At 38.4% G+C, this 15,480-nt stretch overlaps 1 protein-coding gene across 1 annotated transcript in view; it reads left to right on the top strand.

The window, feature by feature from the left end:
- Positions 1 to 15,480, top strand: part of zfhx3b (zinc finger homeobox 3b) — a gene marked incomplete at its 3' end in the record, with an annotated part of 205,084 nt that overhangs the window by 133,741 nt on the left and 55,863 nt on the right. Inside the window, 1 exon segment of the mRNA XM_014027330.1 lies at positions 780 to 1,273. Coding sequence (XP_013882784.1) covers positions 780 to 1,273 — 494 coding nt within the window.

Genomic DNA, 15,480 nt, shown 5'->3' with positions numbered 1-15,480 from the left:
TGTGTGTGTGTGTGTGTGTGTGTGTGTGTGTGTGAATACTTTGACATAGGGTATATTAGTTTTCAGTGTTATGGTTTCAATTTTGAAAAACTTCTGTGAAAACAGGTGCAGTAATACGATTCACAACTTTGGCCCAATGATCTACAACCAAATTTATTGGGAAGCAGAATCCTTATGGTAAATCAATGCATMTGTATAGTTATGGAGCATAAAGCCATGGATGTAGGATAGTGTGTGAGCATGTGGGTTTATTTCTGGGTTTGTGTGAGTGAGCACAGCRAGCTCTGACTGCGTATCTGGTTCTGTGAGTGATTTCACAGGACTTCTCAAAGGTCTCACTCTCCTGGCTATAAAAGCCCAGGTAATGGAGAAAAGTCCAAGACCAGCTGCCTACTGCAGCAATAAATAAAAAAGAACTGCTGGAATTAATTTAGTGTAAAGCCAGGCCAGGTCAAGCCAGCGTGCTCAGTCTGGACAGTGAAAGATTAAAGAACAGTGAGTAAAGGCAAAAGTGCCACCTCTTGCCTCATTTATTTAGCATTCGATTTTAAAGGTAGCCTTCATAGACTGAATGGGAATTATGCATATGGTGGTGCCATAACACATGTCTACTGTGCTCCCACCCTCACACCACAATGTATAAAAAATACTTATTCACTTATGTATTTTACTTTTCATTGTTTTCATACAACACGTTTAACCCAGTAATAAAGCCATTGCAGCATTCTACCAAATACTCTTGTCTAACCCTTCCCTCTTTCTTTTTGTTTTTGTTGTAGGTGGAGAGATCCCCATGGATGTGCGCCTCGGCAGTGGGCAGTTGGTGTCTGAGGAACTGATGACCCTAGGAGAAAGTCTATCACAAACCACAGATCCCTCCCTGAAGCTCTTTCAATGCGCAGTGTGCAACCGTTTTACCACCGACAACCTGGATGTGCTCGGAATGCACATGGGAGCTGAACGCAGCTTGCCGGAGGAGGAGTGGCGTGCTGTGGTGGGAGACTCTCATCAGTGCAAGTTGTGCCACTACACCACTCAGCTCAAGGCCAACTTCCAGCTGCACTGCAAAACAGACAAACACGTGCAGAAGTACCAGCTCGTGGCCCACATCAAGGAAGGGGGCAAAGGCAACGAGTGGCGTCTGAAATGTGTGGCCATAGGTAATCCAGTGCACCTGAAGTGTAACGCCTGCGACTACTACACCAACAGTCTGGAGAAGCTGAGACTGCATACTGTCAATTCCCGCCATGAAGCAAGCCTCAAACTGTATAAGGTAAGTGGTCTGCCACTTCTTGTATCACAACCACCACTTAGCCTTATTTTGAGAGTGTCACAATATGCACTGCATTTAACAGTATGAATAAAMAGGGAAACACAGGACATGCACAATGAAAAACAGTTGCAGACATTTATCATAAAATTTTTTATTAATCACAATGCATATTTTACTCATTTACTTAAGGCCTAAAAATAACATGAATCTACCATTTGGATTAATTAATTGTTATTCATTAAACGTCTTAAACCTCTGCTAACTTCATATTCCCCCACAAAACTCAGTGCATGACTCAGTGCTCTACATACTTTTAGCTATTTTTACAGGTTTAAAGGGATCGTTTTGTTGTATGGATRTCATATACAAGCAGGGCTCACTGCTGCCACGAGAAGAACATGGCAGTACAAGCTGGTTTGGAAGCTTCAGACTAAATCACTAGGAGACGAATGAAGAAGTGTTAGGAGACAGAGGTTTGGTGCTAATACTCCTCTGAGCGGGAAGGGCTGAATTGTTCTCGACAGCCGTATTGATTTTTGCTGGACTTGGAGCTTCACCTTCTCCTCTAATCATTCCATAATAGCCAGTGGATGAACACTCTCCGAACAAATGGCCATAAATCTAACAGGCCTGATTCCACTTAGGTGCCTATCCTGTATGTCTGCGGCTTTGGCTAGTCTGCGCTTAACCTAGACTGGCACAGTTGCGTATGCATACCACTCCACCACCAACAACAACACATACACACAAACACACAGCACAACTCAAGCACTTGCAACGCAGACTTAGTGTAAGCATGGTAACAGCAACAGTCCAAGCACAAACCAGATGTCATCTTTTGTGACTCTTGACTTTGTGATGTAAATTATTTTCAATGTTCAGTGTACTGCATATATTTTCAAAAGTAAATAGGAAATGCAWTGCTTGGCATTTGTGGTGTTGGTTTCATTTACAATGAAGGAAATAAAAGAGGTGGAAAACTTTCCGCTTAAAGCACAAGTGCTCTTTTTACAGTGAAAACTAAGATTATTTGACCATTTAAAAGTCCCCTTAAAAATCCCATCTATTTGAAAACTRTTCAGCATTATGAATGATCTCTTATAACCACTGGCATGGCAAACCTGTTTCCTGCCCACAGGGAKTTTTTACAGAAACAACAGTATAATAGAGAAATCAATTTAGTGTGTTTTGTTGTATGACAGAGGTCTATTGTTGCAAAAAGTAAAGAGAATGTGGTGAGTGGGGAGGTGTTTGACTAGTCAGTTTGTTGTCTGCACCAAGACAGGTGTTTTTTTTTTTTGCAACTGGTATTTTAACAGGGTGCGGTACCCTGCATTAATTTCTTGTGCCGTTGCATGTGTTTTACTGTCTTTGGTCTTCCTGTCTTGGCCCGAGCTGTTAAATTGTTGGGACCAAACTACAATTAAACCAAACTAGACAGGCTCAGGAATATGTCTATGCTTTCCACTTCTGAAATGAGAAACTTTTGTGCATTAGGGTTCCTTCAATATATTGCTGTCTTTTCTATGACTTGCTTAGAGCCTAAATGCTGTAAGAGTATGTTTTCCTCCAATTTTTAAATTTTTACTTTTTTCAAGATGTTTTATTTATTTATTTATTTTAGAGAGAAAGAGCAAAAGAGAGAAATACGTATGTCACTAGCGTTCAGGCTGTGGGGGATTAAATGTGTACAACACGTCCAGGCATGCTAATTTTTTATGACTTAAGCCTCTTAAGATGGTCCCCTATTTTTAACACCAATTGATTTACCAGCTAAGAGTGTGTGCATTTGTCCAGAATTTACCTGCTCCCTAAACCAGAAAACACTGTAGTCCCATTTAAGCTTGTCCTCATCCCTGACACCACTCAAAAACAAAAATGCGTACAAGTTGACAAGAGTATYATTAACATGGTTTATGACTTACCAATGTGACAAGTACATGGTCATGAGGCTTTTCAGCTGCACTTGCTTTCCTACTGGCAAYGCCACAGTTTTCTTACTRCTTTAGATTTACAGTCCTGGTAGAGATACTGACAGACAAAATCCACCATTGCCTACCGACTGCTGTAAACTCAGTATAACATACAAGGACAAAAATAGAAAACTGAAAATGAGGGGGGTAAATAAATCATCAACTCAGCATAAACAGACTGTAAGATGTGGGCAATGCTTGGGACACTTCACCCAAATCAAACTGGTTTGCATTAAACAGGCCCTTTGTGTGCACAGCACCATATAAATGGGAGCCTGTAATTACTGGAATTAAAAAGGAAGGTCTAAGCTGAGAGCTAAGTTGGATGGGATAATTTGAGAGTCTGTGGTATGTAGCCCATATTAGGGTTTTCTAAAAATATCCCCCCCACCACCTCATATATTGGAATATTTAAAAAGACCACAGAATGATCCAGCAAGTCATCCTGACCACTGGACCACCACACAGTGGGGGCTGATGCTGTCTCCCCAGTAAACTGTACTCTCAGTTTAAAGTCACCCTTTATGAGCACTGTGTTCTGCCAACAGTCCACAGTGCTCTGAAGCTTACTTTCTCCTCCWTTTTTCTACTGCATTGAGGTGGGGGGAGGGACTTCAGTGGATAAAAGCATGATTGGCGTCTGTAATAGCCAGTCCTAAATAAAAACAGATAAGGTGAGTTGGTTTGTGAAATTAGTTTTAAAAAATATTTAGCCCACCACTAAGATTACTCCTAAATAAACTAATTTTCCAATTGGACATATGCTTTTATTTTTGAGGCTAGTCAAATACCAGGCCCTGTTTGTTCTRACAAGATGGAATGGATGAGGCCTGAGTAGGCCCAACCACAGGCCTCAGTTTCTCGTAAAAAAAAGTTGAGACAAAAAGGGGAGAAGCATGAGGAAGGTGGGGTTTGCTGGCTACCTTCCTTGTCTCGAGGGCCGGTGCAATCGGCAGTAATTGAGATTGATTGGATGTTATTTTTCCTCTTGCAAATGTAGTCCATTAGCTTGGCACATGCATAATCAGTTTAGAGCGCAGTTAGCCGAATGTAATCATGTTCCTTGGTGTCTGCTAGCACAAAATCCACTCCAGATGCAGGTCGGCCATGGAAAGATGGGGAGAAAGTGCCGTCACTATCAAACGGGGAATCTTTYGCTAAAATCGTCCTGACATCCCTTCCTGTGTCCTGGTCCTGCTCCATTGAGCACATTCAACTGTAAAATATTTTCATCTTCCTCTGTTTGGCATCGACACACCAGTCACATGTACTGCCTGTTTCTTACATTAAGAAATATTACGTTTGATCACTTCCTGTCTATGAAAAAAACATTTAGAAATAAGTTATGCTGTTTTGTTTATTTCTTAGCCAGTCCAAAAGAACCAGTGAAAAAGCAAGGAATGCAAAAGTCTATGCTATTCAAAGAACAAATAATCACAATGACTCATATTAGGAGAAAAGAGGGCCAATATAAAAAAGGGGATTGGGGCTACATGACAATACAATTCAGTGTTTCACTAATAATGTTACTCATCAGAGGCTTTTCAGACTCTGGAATGAAACTCACGACCTCTCCCCATTAATGATCAAAAGTAACACGATTGACTCCCAATCCTCCTGGGCTGTTGAATGTAGTTAGCAAACAACCACAAATGGGTTTTGGTTGCAATCCAAATTTTATGTGACCAAATAAAATTGCTGTGTATTTTGGGTGCCTTCAAATAATCAAGCTCTGCTCTGTTGGGCGAGCACTTGTTAGCTGACACAAGGCTCATYGTCAGTGGATTTTCACACTGTTCTGATATTATTAGGTTTGCTGTTTTGACTTGTTTGGCATTTCACCCCTAAATGTTTTATTGTTTCTGTTGCTTTGCAGTACAGACATCTGTTTAAGGAAAATGATGATAGGTAGTGTGACTTGTCCTCTAATCAATGTCWATTGGGGGACTTGTCTTCCTTAAAACAACAAACATTTCTAAGAAGAGGAGGGGTAAAAAAAGATGGAGAGACAGACAGGAAAAGGGGTTGGAGTGTGCAGGARAGTTGAATGGATAGATACTCTGCTAATTATCATGGCTAGCCTATGATTGTTCAGTAATAGTGCTCAGTGGGAAAGGTTGTAGCAGTTCCAGGAAGAGCTGAGCTCTGATTTACTGGTACTACAGCTCTAATAAAGCGTAAGCTGCACATCCTGGGAGACAGCCCATTTTCTCCTCTCACATAGACAAGCGTGAGAATGCACACAGATATGGACAGGCAGACACTTGCAGTAATCATGTAATCTAAAATGCCACAGGACTCATGAAATGTATCATTTTAACAGCTCATAGAGCAGAAAAAGTTTTGATTCAGCATACCTTTAACACCTCCTCGGTCCTCTCAGCTACGATTCAGAAGCCCAGTTGCCATCTTTGTGTTAGCCGTTACCTGCTGGGTTTGATCTCATTAAATGAGTCTCAGTAACTTAGCTGTGGATGGAACATAGAACGATTGGCATACGTCCTAAAAATCAAACACAAAAGCTGGTAGAGCTCTGTGAAAGAATTTCACAACTGTTTAAGCTCCCTTCCCTAATAAAAAAAAAAGGTCAGGCTGTCACCCATCCCACAGCTGTTGCTGCTGCTGGTGTTGATAATATGTGCAAATACCCTACTGTGAGTGTTTCTGAGACAAAATGACAGTGAATGAAAGCAAAATAGGAAAAGCGGAGATCAAATTAGGCAGAGTGCCTAACCTTTTTCTAACTGTTTTTTTAACAACCTGAAGTTACAAAGAAAACTGAATTTAAAAAAGAGTTTATTGGTCTTGATGTGRTTTGAAGGTAAAAGCAAGTGCAAATTTTCAGTTTTTTTGAAAATATTTCAAAAATGAATAMAAAATGTGGTGTTTTACAATGACATCTTGGACTTTGGGATTGTGCTATTGTGTTGAAAACTTGTTTTTATCTTGTCGTGCATCAGAGTGCTGTGATATGTGCTTAACTGTAAAAAAGGTTGGGAACTTTTGATCTTTAATTTCATCAGCATAATAGAGAAATTAAGGAGGGAAAGAATAGGAAGCTAAGTTATATCAGTTTTTGTGACAGGGTTCATCACAGTTCAAGGCAGAGATGAGCATCTTGAGTGAGCAGTTTTATCAGTATAATGCATGTGTGTTGCAGACATGCAGGTTGTTTCTCCCACAAGAGTCCACATTTTTAGACAAGATTTTCCAAATATTATATTTTTCCTAGTGTTACATTTTCCTTTTCTCTTATGGTTTAATTATTTTTTCTTTCTCCACAGAATGAAACAAAGAAATAAAAAGGCTTTACATCACCAGTAATACAAAAAATAAATAAATGAAAWTTTTTTAGCTAAGTAGTCTGTTTTATCACATAACCATTTAGATATTTACTGATAGTTTTGTCAGAATTTTGTTTTTCTTCAACAAAATACACTCTAACATTATTTTTGTGACTTTGATGCTTGAAATAATTTAACAAGTGCTGCTCAAAAAGAAGCTTCACAACTCTGTTCAAGCATCATTTGTCTTCTGATGACTAACAGTAAAATGAAGTTCTTCCCTTTAGGAGTTGTGGACATTATTGAGGAGAAAATTGAATCTGGAAAAAGCTTCCTCCTGCACTAACTTGCGGCTCTCTGTATCTAATCTTATACGATGGCCCTACCTGCCTCTATCTTGTAAAGATGATATTACAGACATGCWGGATCAGTCATGGTCTCCACTTTTTAAAGTAACCCCCACAAAAAACYTCACTGCTGAGATGTCAGGTAGAGATGTCTATTTTGCCTTCAGAAAGACCCAAATGGGATTCCATTCTTTTTAATATTTTTTTTCTTTTCAATTTGACTCTTCAGATTCCTGGAGCTTACAGCATGTAGAAGGTAAACTTCAAATAAGCTACAACATTAAAGKGGAGAGGACAGACTCTGCTTCCATCATGTTGACATCTTTCAATTAATTTGAAAATAAAAAGCTTCTGCTCTATTATGTRGTCGTAAATCCCTCAGTCAAATTAGAATGGACCGCTCTGGAAGCCGGAGGGGGCGGGGTGTCAAACGCCTCGTTTGGATTTAAAGACACAGCCTCGAAACAAGTTGATCTGAGACACGCCTCAGTGAAGGAGTGAAAGAGGGGCTTGTGGAGTTACAGTATGGAGGAATTCAGACAAAAGCATTGCAGTTTCACTTTCTATAGACCCCAACTGAATGATTTAAATGTGAAAAATAGAGATTTAAAAGCCATATATATCTCATTTAAGTAAATTTCTATAAACATTACACCTAATTTATTTTAAATAAACCATCTTTAACACATTTATTGTGTTTGGTCTTGGGGCTATACTTGTCATTAGGGTCTCAGAGCATGCCAACTGCATTCAAAAGAATTTCTACTTGATTTCATAATATATGTACGTTGAGTGGATTCAAACCCATWACCTGGAAACCACAGCTGGACTGAATCTCATGTCTCTGTCCACTGCTACTGAGAAGGGAACAGTAGCAACTGGCAGATAAATGCTGCCCTGATGAGGCCAGATGGAGGCTGCTCTGAATGTATACAGCTCCAAAGCTGCACTGATGGAGAAAGTGAGACAGACAAGCTTACTGGTTCTGTAACATCAATACATCAGTGAYTTAGCCACCAGACTGATGGTCTCTGAGTGGACAAGGCTACAAAAAGGACTCAGTTCGAAGGTTTGTGTTCATTGAAGCTGTAGTTGAACTTAAAACAGGATAAGGACACAGATGAAGTTCTCTTCTGTGTTTTAGCTGTGAAGATGAGCACACAGAAACATATTCTCTTTGGGTTTGAGATTTTGGTTGGAGTCATGGAGCTGATTAATTTTACAATTAGATCAATATGTCCCCTTGATTGTTTGATTTCTATAAACTTTTGGCAATTTTTTCACCAAAAAAAATTTTTTTTAGTTGCTAAATGCAATATTGGGGGTAGAGGGAGTTGCATATTTTCCAGGCACATACTTTTTAATTCTAAACCATAATCAAATAACTGTTACCTTCAGTTGTTTTGAAAACGCTGTGTATCTGAAAAAAACTGGCGTTGCATTATAGCCGATCTAAACGCCTTAAAATTAGTCTGTCTCTTTAAAATGATCCTACAACACTCCTACTTCAGCACATCATCACAAGGCTTCATGCCATTTATAACCTTTCATGGGAGCATTGTGTTTTGTTGTAACAAAAAGAAGCAACATAATGTAATATTCTTTTTGAAAAAGTAGCAACTCAGAATACAGTTGAACCTTATTTGATTGATCCCACTTCAGCTCCAGAAAGCACATTTTCTGAAGAACAGTGCAGAGGCTCTCACAAGACGTTTCAGCTTCGTGGTCTGTTGAGCTCGGCTGCRGACTGAGCTCTATAGGGAGGTGCTTTGGGTAAATAGGCGGTGCTTTGTATGAGCTAGTATTTATGCAGCTCTAAATGGCTACCACAGGATTTCTCAAACATGCCTGAATGAGTCAAAGCAACATTCTGGGTATGTGTTTGATGAGGGAACGACAACATAGCATGACATGAATTATAACATAACATAAAGCTCCAAAAATATTATGTATTTTTACTTGTAAAACTTTAAGCCAGAGTCTAGAAGCTGTGTGAGCGGTCTACTGTGAGATGTTCTTTTAGACCTCTGTGACCACAGAGGAAAGGCTAAAGAAAAACAGCCATTGCCCGAGTCAAGAATTTTTATTTGAAATTTCAGGACCATGGCTTTTTCTCTTGTCATGAGAGAATAGCCATCTTTTCCTGAATTTTATGACTCTGGTTGTCCATCTATGTTTTTGCTTAATTGCTGCGTGCTGGAGTCCAGCACTGGGAGTTGTAAATCTCCTTGTGTAATTCAGAAAATGTTTTCTCCAGATGTAAAAGAAAAGATTTCATCCTTTTGTAATTAAACGGTACGGCCCAGGGTGTCATGCGGTTTTTATTAGGAGCTCTGGAAAAGATTGTTCTGCACSTTGTTTTCTCATTATGCCTTTTATTCTTGAATAGAAAAAAGATGGATAAAACAAAATATGGAAAAAATAAACATTTCAGAATGAAATATTTTTTTATTATTAAAAAAATGTTTTCTGAGATAGAACAAAAGAGCTATTTCATAAATCCCAAAATGTTAGATGATCATTTTAAACTTCAGAAAATATTCTCAAATGTTGATTTTTCTTTACACCAGTGTTTCTCAAATATTTTTATGCTGAACTTAAATTGAAAGTAAAGTAAAATGTGAGTTTATTTTTATTTATGCTAACTTTTGTGCTTTGGATATTCAAGCTTTTTTTTATAAAAACTGAACCTTACTAATGTTACTGGCATAATGTTTTAATGTGTTTATTAATATTTGTAATTTCAAATTGTTAGCTCAGTTTTCTGATGCAAACATGCCTCCTCTGTCAGGGTCTGTTCTAGTGATGTGCAGATCAATTCTGAAACAATTTCACCAAAATCAGAACGTTTTACTCTAGTATCAATACTAAAATCAAAGTATCAATACTTTGGTACTTCAGTCCTTTCAGGTAATGTAWATCATTAACAGGAACACAGTTGAAATCTTTTCTAAATTGTAAGCGCCTGGAGGGAACTACTTTTTCTTCTGTCTTGGTAATGCGTAAGCGCAGCGGCACGTGTTCAGTCTGTCAATCATATGTTATATGTTCAGTATTTTCATGTAAAGTAAATTACAAAACACAATTTAAGACTCAAGTTTTATTTTATATTAATTCTTGATAACTAAAAAATAATTCATTTTATGGCTTTATAAGTTTGACCTTATTTTTTTATTGCTTAAAACACAATTTTTATATATTTTGTGTGATTGTGCCCTCTGGTTTTTCTGTTCTAAAAGCTCGGCGCTACATCAAAACACTTCTAAGTTTCAAATAAATGAAAAAATTACTCTTGTATTCTTTATGAAATAATGATTTGAAAAACACTACTTTATTATTTAAAATTATCAGACACATTAGGTGTATTTGCACAAAGTATCAGTATAGGATCTGTATCGCAAATCAGCATCAGAAAAGAAATCAGTTGTATCAAACATCTCTAGTCCGTTCCCCACAATTTAAGAACTGCTGGGTTGCATCAATACACTTGCACTTCACAACAGTTTTTGTTATGGACTAATTATTTATATCTGTTTCACCTTGACGCTGTCCAGTACTAATATCTTATGATAACTACTTTCGGCTGTTTTAATCTGTTTGCCCCAGGCTTCAAGACTCCAGCRATGCATGACCTCTTATTTTGATAAGGTAGCTTCTGGGCTGAGAGCCCTGTTATTGGTTAGGTGGTTACATTTGTCGAATGATGATTGGCTGTAAGCATGTCACATGATGTTATATCATTGGCTCTCCACTGTCGAGAGCCAGCCACAACTTGACAGACTTCCTGATTGACCGTCTGCTGTGTTGTTGCTCAGATTAAACCATTTGACGACCATACACGCAGACTTTCTGTGCATTTATTCCAATGTGTTTCTGCATTCTTGGTAAATCTTGCTACCACAGTTTTTTTTTTAAAGAAAAGAGAATATCAATCAAATAAAATGATAGCAACTAAAATATATTCTGAGTTGAGGACAAGAATCTCTTCAGTTTTCAAGGACACTTATGGGTTTAACATTCCTTCACAACACACAGATGTCCAGAATTGGACAGTGAGGGGTAAAAAAAAGTAACTAACAAACTTGTAATCCCCATCTGAACCTATCTCCCTTTTTCCACTCAACTTGACCTCCCTGCTTCATTTACGTCACGAGGTCACATTGCAGTGCCTTTTGTTTTTTTCTTTGTTTGTCTGGTTGCAAGTAATGATAACAGAGGATTGCAGGGCAGCTTTTCATTTCAACATGAGCAGTTTCACACATTTCTGTTTTATCAAGCCCTTTTCTAAACTCRTGTTGATTTACAGAGGCCTATTTCTAATGAGATTTATGAGCTGCACACAGAGCAAGTCTCAGTAACCGTCAGTCACCTCCAGATCATACGGTCATGTGATCAACCGACACAATGTCCTTATTGCCTGCTGCTGAAAGGCAAAAGGCAGATAATGTTACTACCATATTTGTTAAAATGAGCAAAAAGTTGATGCTGGAGCTGAGTGTCCTTCACAATACATATTTTAATCGTGAAATTGTGCCAACTGTTATTTTTAAGTTTTGACCAAAGCAGCTACAGCGTTCTCATTTCTCCACCTAGAATGATAAGTCTAAAGTTTTGGCATGAAAGGCAGTAGGCAATTTGCATTCCTTCAAGAAATGCTAGGTTTTTAATTTTTAAAATACCACGTCCAATTATTATGTTTGCAAAATGAAATCCTTTTGAATAATAACCCTAACCCACTTGAATCATTTCTTTCTTTAAATCGTCAGTTTCTGTCACAAGGTTTTCTCCTCTCTACACGTTGAGCTGTTGAAATGATCTGACCCATAAGGGCTTCCTGTGCAGCATCAGTGGAAATGAGAACTCTGGGGGCTATTAAAGTATGAACATGAAATTGTGATATTTGGAATGCAAATATTTATTCAAATGATCAATGTTTAATTTGCAAGCTGAAAACTGTGAGGGAGGGAAAAAATCGAATAAGTTTTGTAAAGCAAAATGTTGTATTTGTTTGTATTTTTCATAAGCAGGGATGTATTAATTTTCCAGATTCATGTCTCTGTACGACCAAAATATACAGTATCTTTGTCCCTTTTCTTTTCTGAAAAAAAAAACATTGGTTTCAAACATTATAATCAGTTGCTGTRATTGTCATATCTTGGCTTTTGATAAACAGTCCAGAAAGGTTCGTTTTACTGTTTATCAATCTCTAACTTCCCAGAATGTAGTGAACTGAAACAGACTTCCACCCCAGGCTATGGCCTCAACAGTTGAAACTGCTGAAATAAAGAGACACAAACTAACAGTTGTACAAGACATGAAATTATAATGAAAAAAATAGCTATTTTAGGACTGGCTGTTTCTAATGTAATGCCATTTTCCCCTACGAATCAAATGAGGCTTATCATTAAATTTTCCTCCATTTACAACCTCTTTTGGAGGCTCGGTTTCAAGTCTTCGTTGATTGGAAAGGTTTGGAATAATTTGATAATAAACTATTTGGTATTTAGTATTGTATAATTAAAATATTTTTAAAAAATTCTTATTGGGTCAGAATTATGTCGCTGAATGAYCTGTTGTAGCCGAGACCTGGGACCGTAATTTCTGGATTACAAAAAGCAGGGAAAGCATACATAGAAAAGTATATTATCATAAATTATTACTGAAGGACAGAGAGTTATAGCAGAATACTAACCAAAATCAGTAGTTAGGAGATCAGCTGTTCCATCTGGAAGGGAGGTTGAGGCTTTTTAAATGAGAGATCCAGCATCAGCGTATTCCCAGTATTCAACTTAACTTTTAAATCATTAAACATGATGAAGCCATCTCCACAAAGTCAGAGGTTTATATACGAAAATCAAACACCATCTGCCATCTCTGATCAGACCCAACAGCCATCAGGCCAGGGTTACCAAGGCAGAACAGGAAAAGCCATTAACTGCCAATCACTGCATCGATCGACAAACCAGTCCACCACCTCTCTTCTACCCCACACCCACCCACCCTTGCCCACAGACACACAAGCACACTTCACCAGCTTTCACTGTACTGTAGACATATGCATGGACAACAAGGCTTGGTTTTTGTGCACAACATGGCTGTATCATTTGGTCTGGTTTGTCGCTTTCCCRCTTAAAACATCTTATCTTCTGAATTATCTGGAGTCTAGATTGCAGGATCAACATTCTGCACAGTTYAGATAACCACAGTCTGACTTTTTTTCTTGTTGAGTATCTCAAAAGGTAACATGTATTTGAAGGACAATCAAWAGTTAAAATGTATTTTTGTCTGACCATTGCTTTGTTGTTGTCTCAATAGCGAGATGCATTTAGGAAAGTCCGTTTCTTCTCAATTTTGCTCAAACTACATCCATCCACATTTTTGGAATAAACTTTTAGATAAAAAACAAACTAATAGAGTCAGTGAAGGGCAAAAAGGAAAGAAGAAGATTGATTTTTTTCCTTCTCCGTTTTCAGTGCTACGGCTAGAACTGAGGGTCATTAGAAGAATATTTTCCTACTTCCCAGTTTAATAGAGATGCTGGATATCAGAGTGATCTGGATCAAAGGTCAGGGCAGGGGGGAGCAATTAAAGCATATGGATCCAGAAGCTTGGAGCCTGTGTTGTAGGCAGAAACAGATAGGTGAGCTAAAAGACATGCAGAGGATATATGTATTGAACTTGGCTGTATTAATTTATTGAACTTTGTTACTGAAAACCTAATAATGCATTAGTCCCGTGCATGAATTTGGCCGGTGCCATATCCGCTTTCACATAATGCAAATTTGTTCTCAACAAAGCTTTCACCCCGTCCACTACTATTCAAAAGTATCACAAGTACTATTCCTAAACTTACCGCTACTATTCACAAGTTTCCACAAGTTAAACCAGAGATGAGCGATGTTGCCATTCCTTTTTTTTTTATCCAGACCAAACGTGCCCTCTTTTCAGTTACTTGGTTTGGTTAGGTCAGCCCTCTCTGGGGTTACAATAGGCAGGGACAGAACAGATATGATGGATGTGGCCTGGGGCCTATGTGCTCGCTCTGTCTGTGGTGGCCTCATCTACACATCAGCCACATGGAGGAGGGAGGGAGGGAGGGAGGGAGGGAAAGGAAGGCAGAAAGACAAACAAGACCAACCATTTCTTTATTCTGCTCATAAATATTTGTGCAGCTGATTTATAAACAGAAGAGGAGAAAAAGAGTTCAAAGTGAGTTCTGCTTTTACATAAAGCTGAAGCTTTTTAATCACAATGCACACTGTCCTCATACCTATTAAAAATAGTTCTTAAGCTATATTAGTAAAAGAACTGAATGACCACTAATGCTATTGGGCTTAGTTTTCACCAGAGTGACGGTGATTTACTGTCTAGGTTTCCCAAACACAAGAAAAACATCATCACTATGTGTTATCTCTTTACGCACGCACACACACACACACACACGCACACACACACACACACACACACACACACACACACACACACACACACACACCACCCTCCATCTACTGAATCACATACTCATAAACATCCCAACCTACTCCAGTTATCAGCCCCTCCTTTCAGTGTTGTCTTTTTGCAAATGAAAGTCAGCAAAAGTTGCTCTTTTCTGTTTGTATCTCAGTCCCTGATTAATAACTCTTACTGCTGGCAGATGCAGAAGACAGCCATGAAGATAGTGGTCCAGTGACCTCTTTGGGAGGGAGAATAGCGTGGATAATGGTACAGAAAAGAAGGCTTTTTTTCAATGGAGATGTCCCTCTTTTGTCCACAAACAGGACAGGGTGTGATCATGGTGTGGGAGAGGCGAGCGGGGAGAGTTGTTGCTAAAAACTTTGTCTATTCCTGAAAATATCATAACTTAAGTGATTTTTTTTTTACTTTGTGGTGACATACCTCATCTGTATTAGGCATTTATTTAGGAAATTTAATTGCATAATTATTTTTTTACCTCTTTGTTTCCTGTAACGTGAGATGATTGAACTTTAGCTTTTAYAGCCTTGAGATGAATCACATGCTTCCCAACCCCATCTTCATTTATGAACAGTTTATGTATAATAGGTAAATCTGTAGAAATGGGCAAGCATTGTAGGAGMGTGTTAAGCGCTCAGTATGGTCGATTGCAAGCCAACTGGTCAACGCGCAGTCATGTAATTGTTCGTCACTCATTTTTACATTCGTCTGTTATAGCTCCTGAGAAATCCCTCCCACTTCAGGATATGTCATTGCACAGGGTTTGGAGTCTACACTCCAGGAATAAAAAAAATAAATAAAAAAACTCAGATACCTGATGTTATTTGTCCACAAATCCACCCAGGTTAAAGCTCCACAATCTTTGGCAGACAGATTCCTCCATGCACAACGTCTGGTTTATCTCTATTCATGAGTTCTTGGCCATTTGACCATCTTTATAATATAGTATATAATATAAATGTTTGCTTCCAGGTGCAACAGTCGGATTTTGGAAGTGAGTATTTGAAATAGAGCTGCACCGATTAATCGATTACAAAATAATCGTTTGGTACAGCACTAATTTGAAACAAAATGCAATGCAACTTCTGACCAATCATACAGAAATTTCTCATGCGGAGGTGGGTGAAATG

This window comes from Austrofundulus limnaeus, unplaced genomic scaffold (genome assembly GCF_001266775.1).
Source record: "Austrofundulus limnaeus strain Quisiro unplaced genomic scaffold, Austrofundulus_limnaeus-1.0 Scaffold5, whole genome shotgun sequence".
Taxonomy (NCBI): Eukaryota; Metazoa; Chordata; class Actinopteri; order Cyprinodontiformes; family Rivulidae; genus Austrofundulus; species Austrofundulus limnaeus.
The sequence above is the reverse complement of the archived record's forward strand: the minus strand, read 5'-3'. Positions and strand labels throughout refer to the sequence as shown.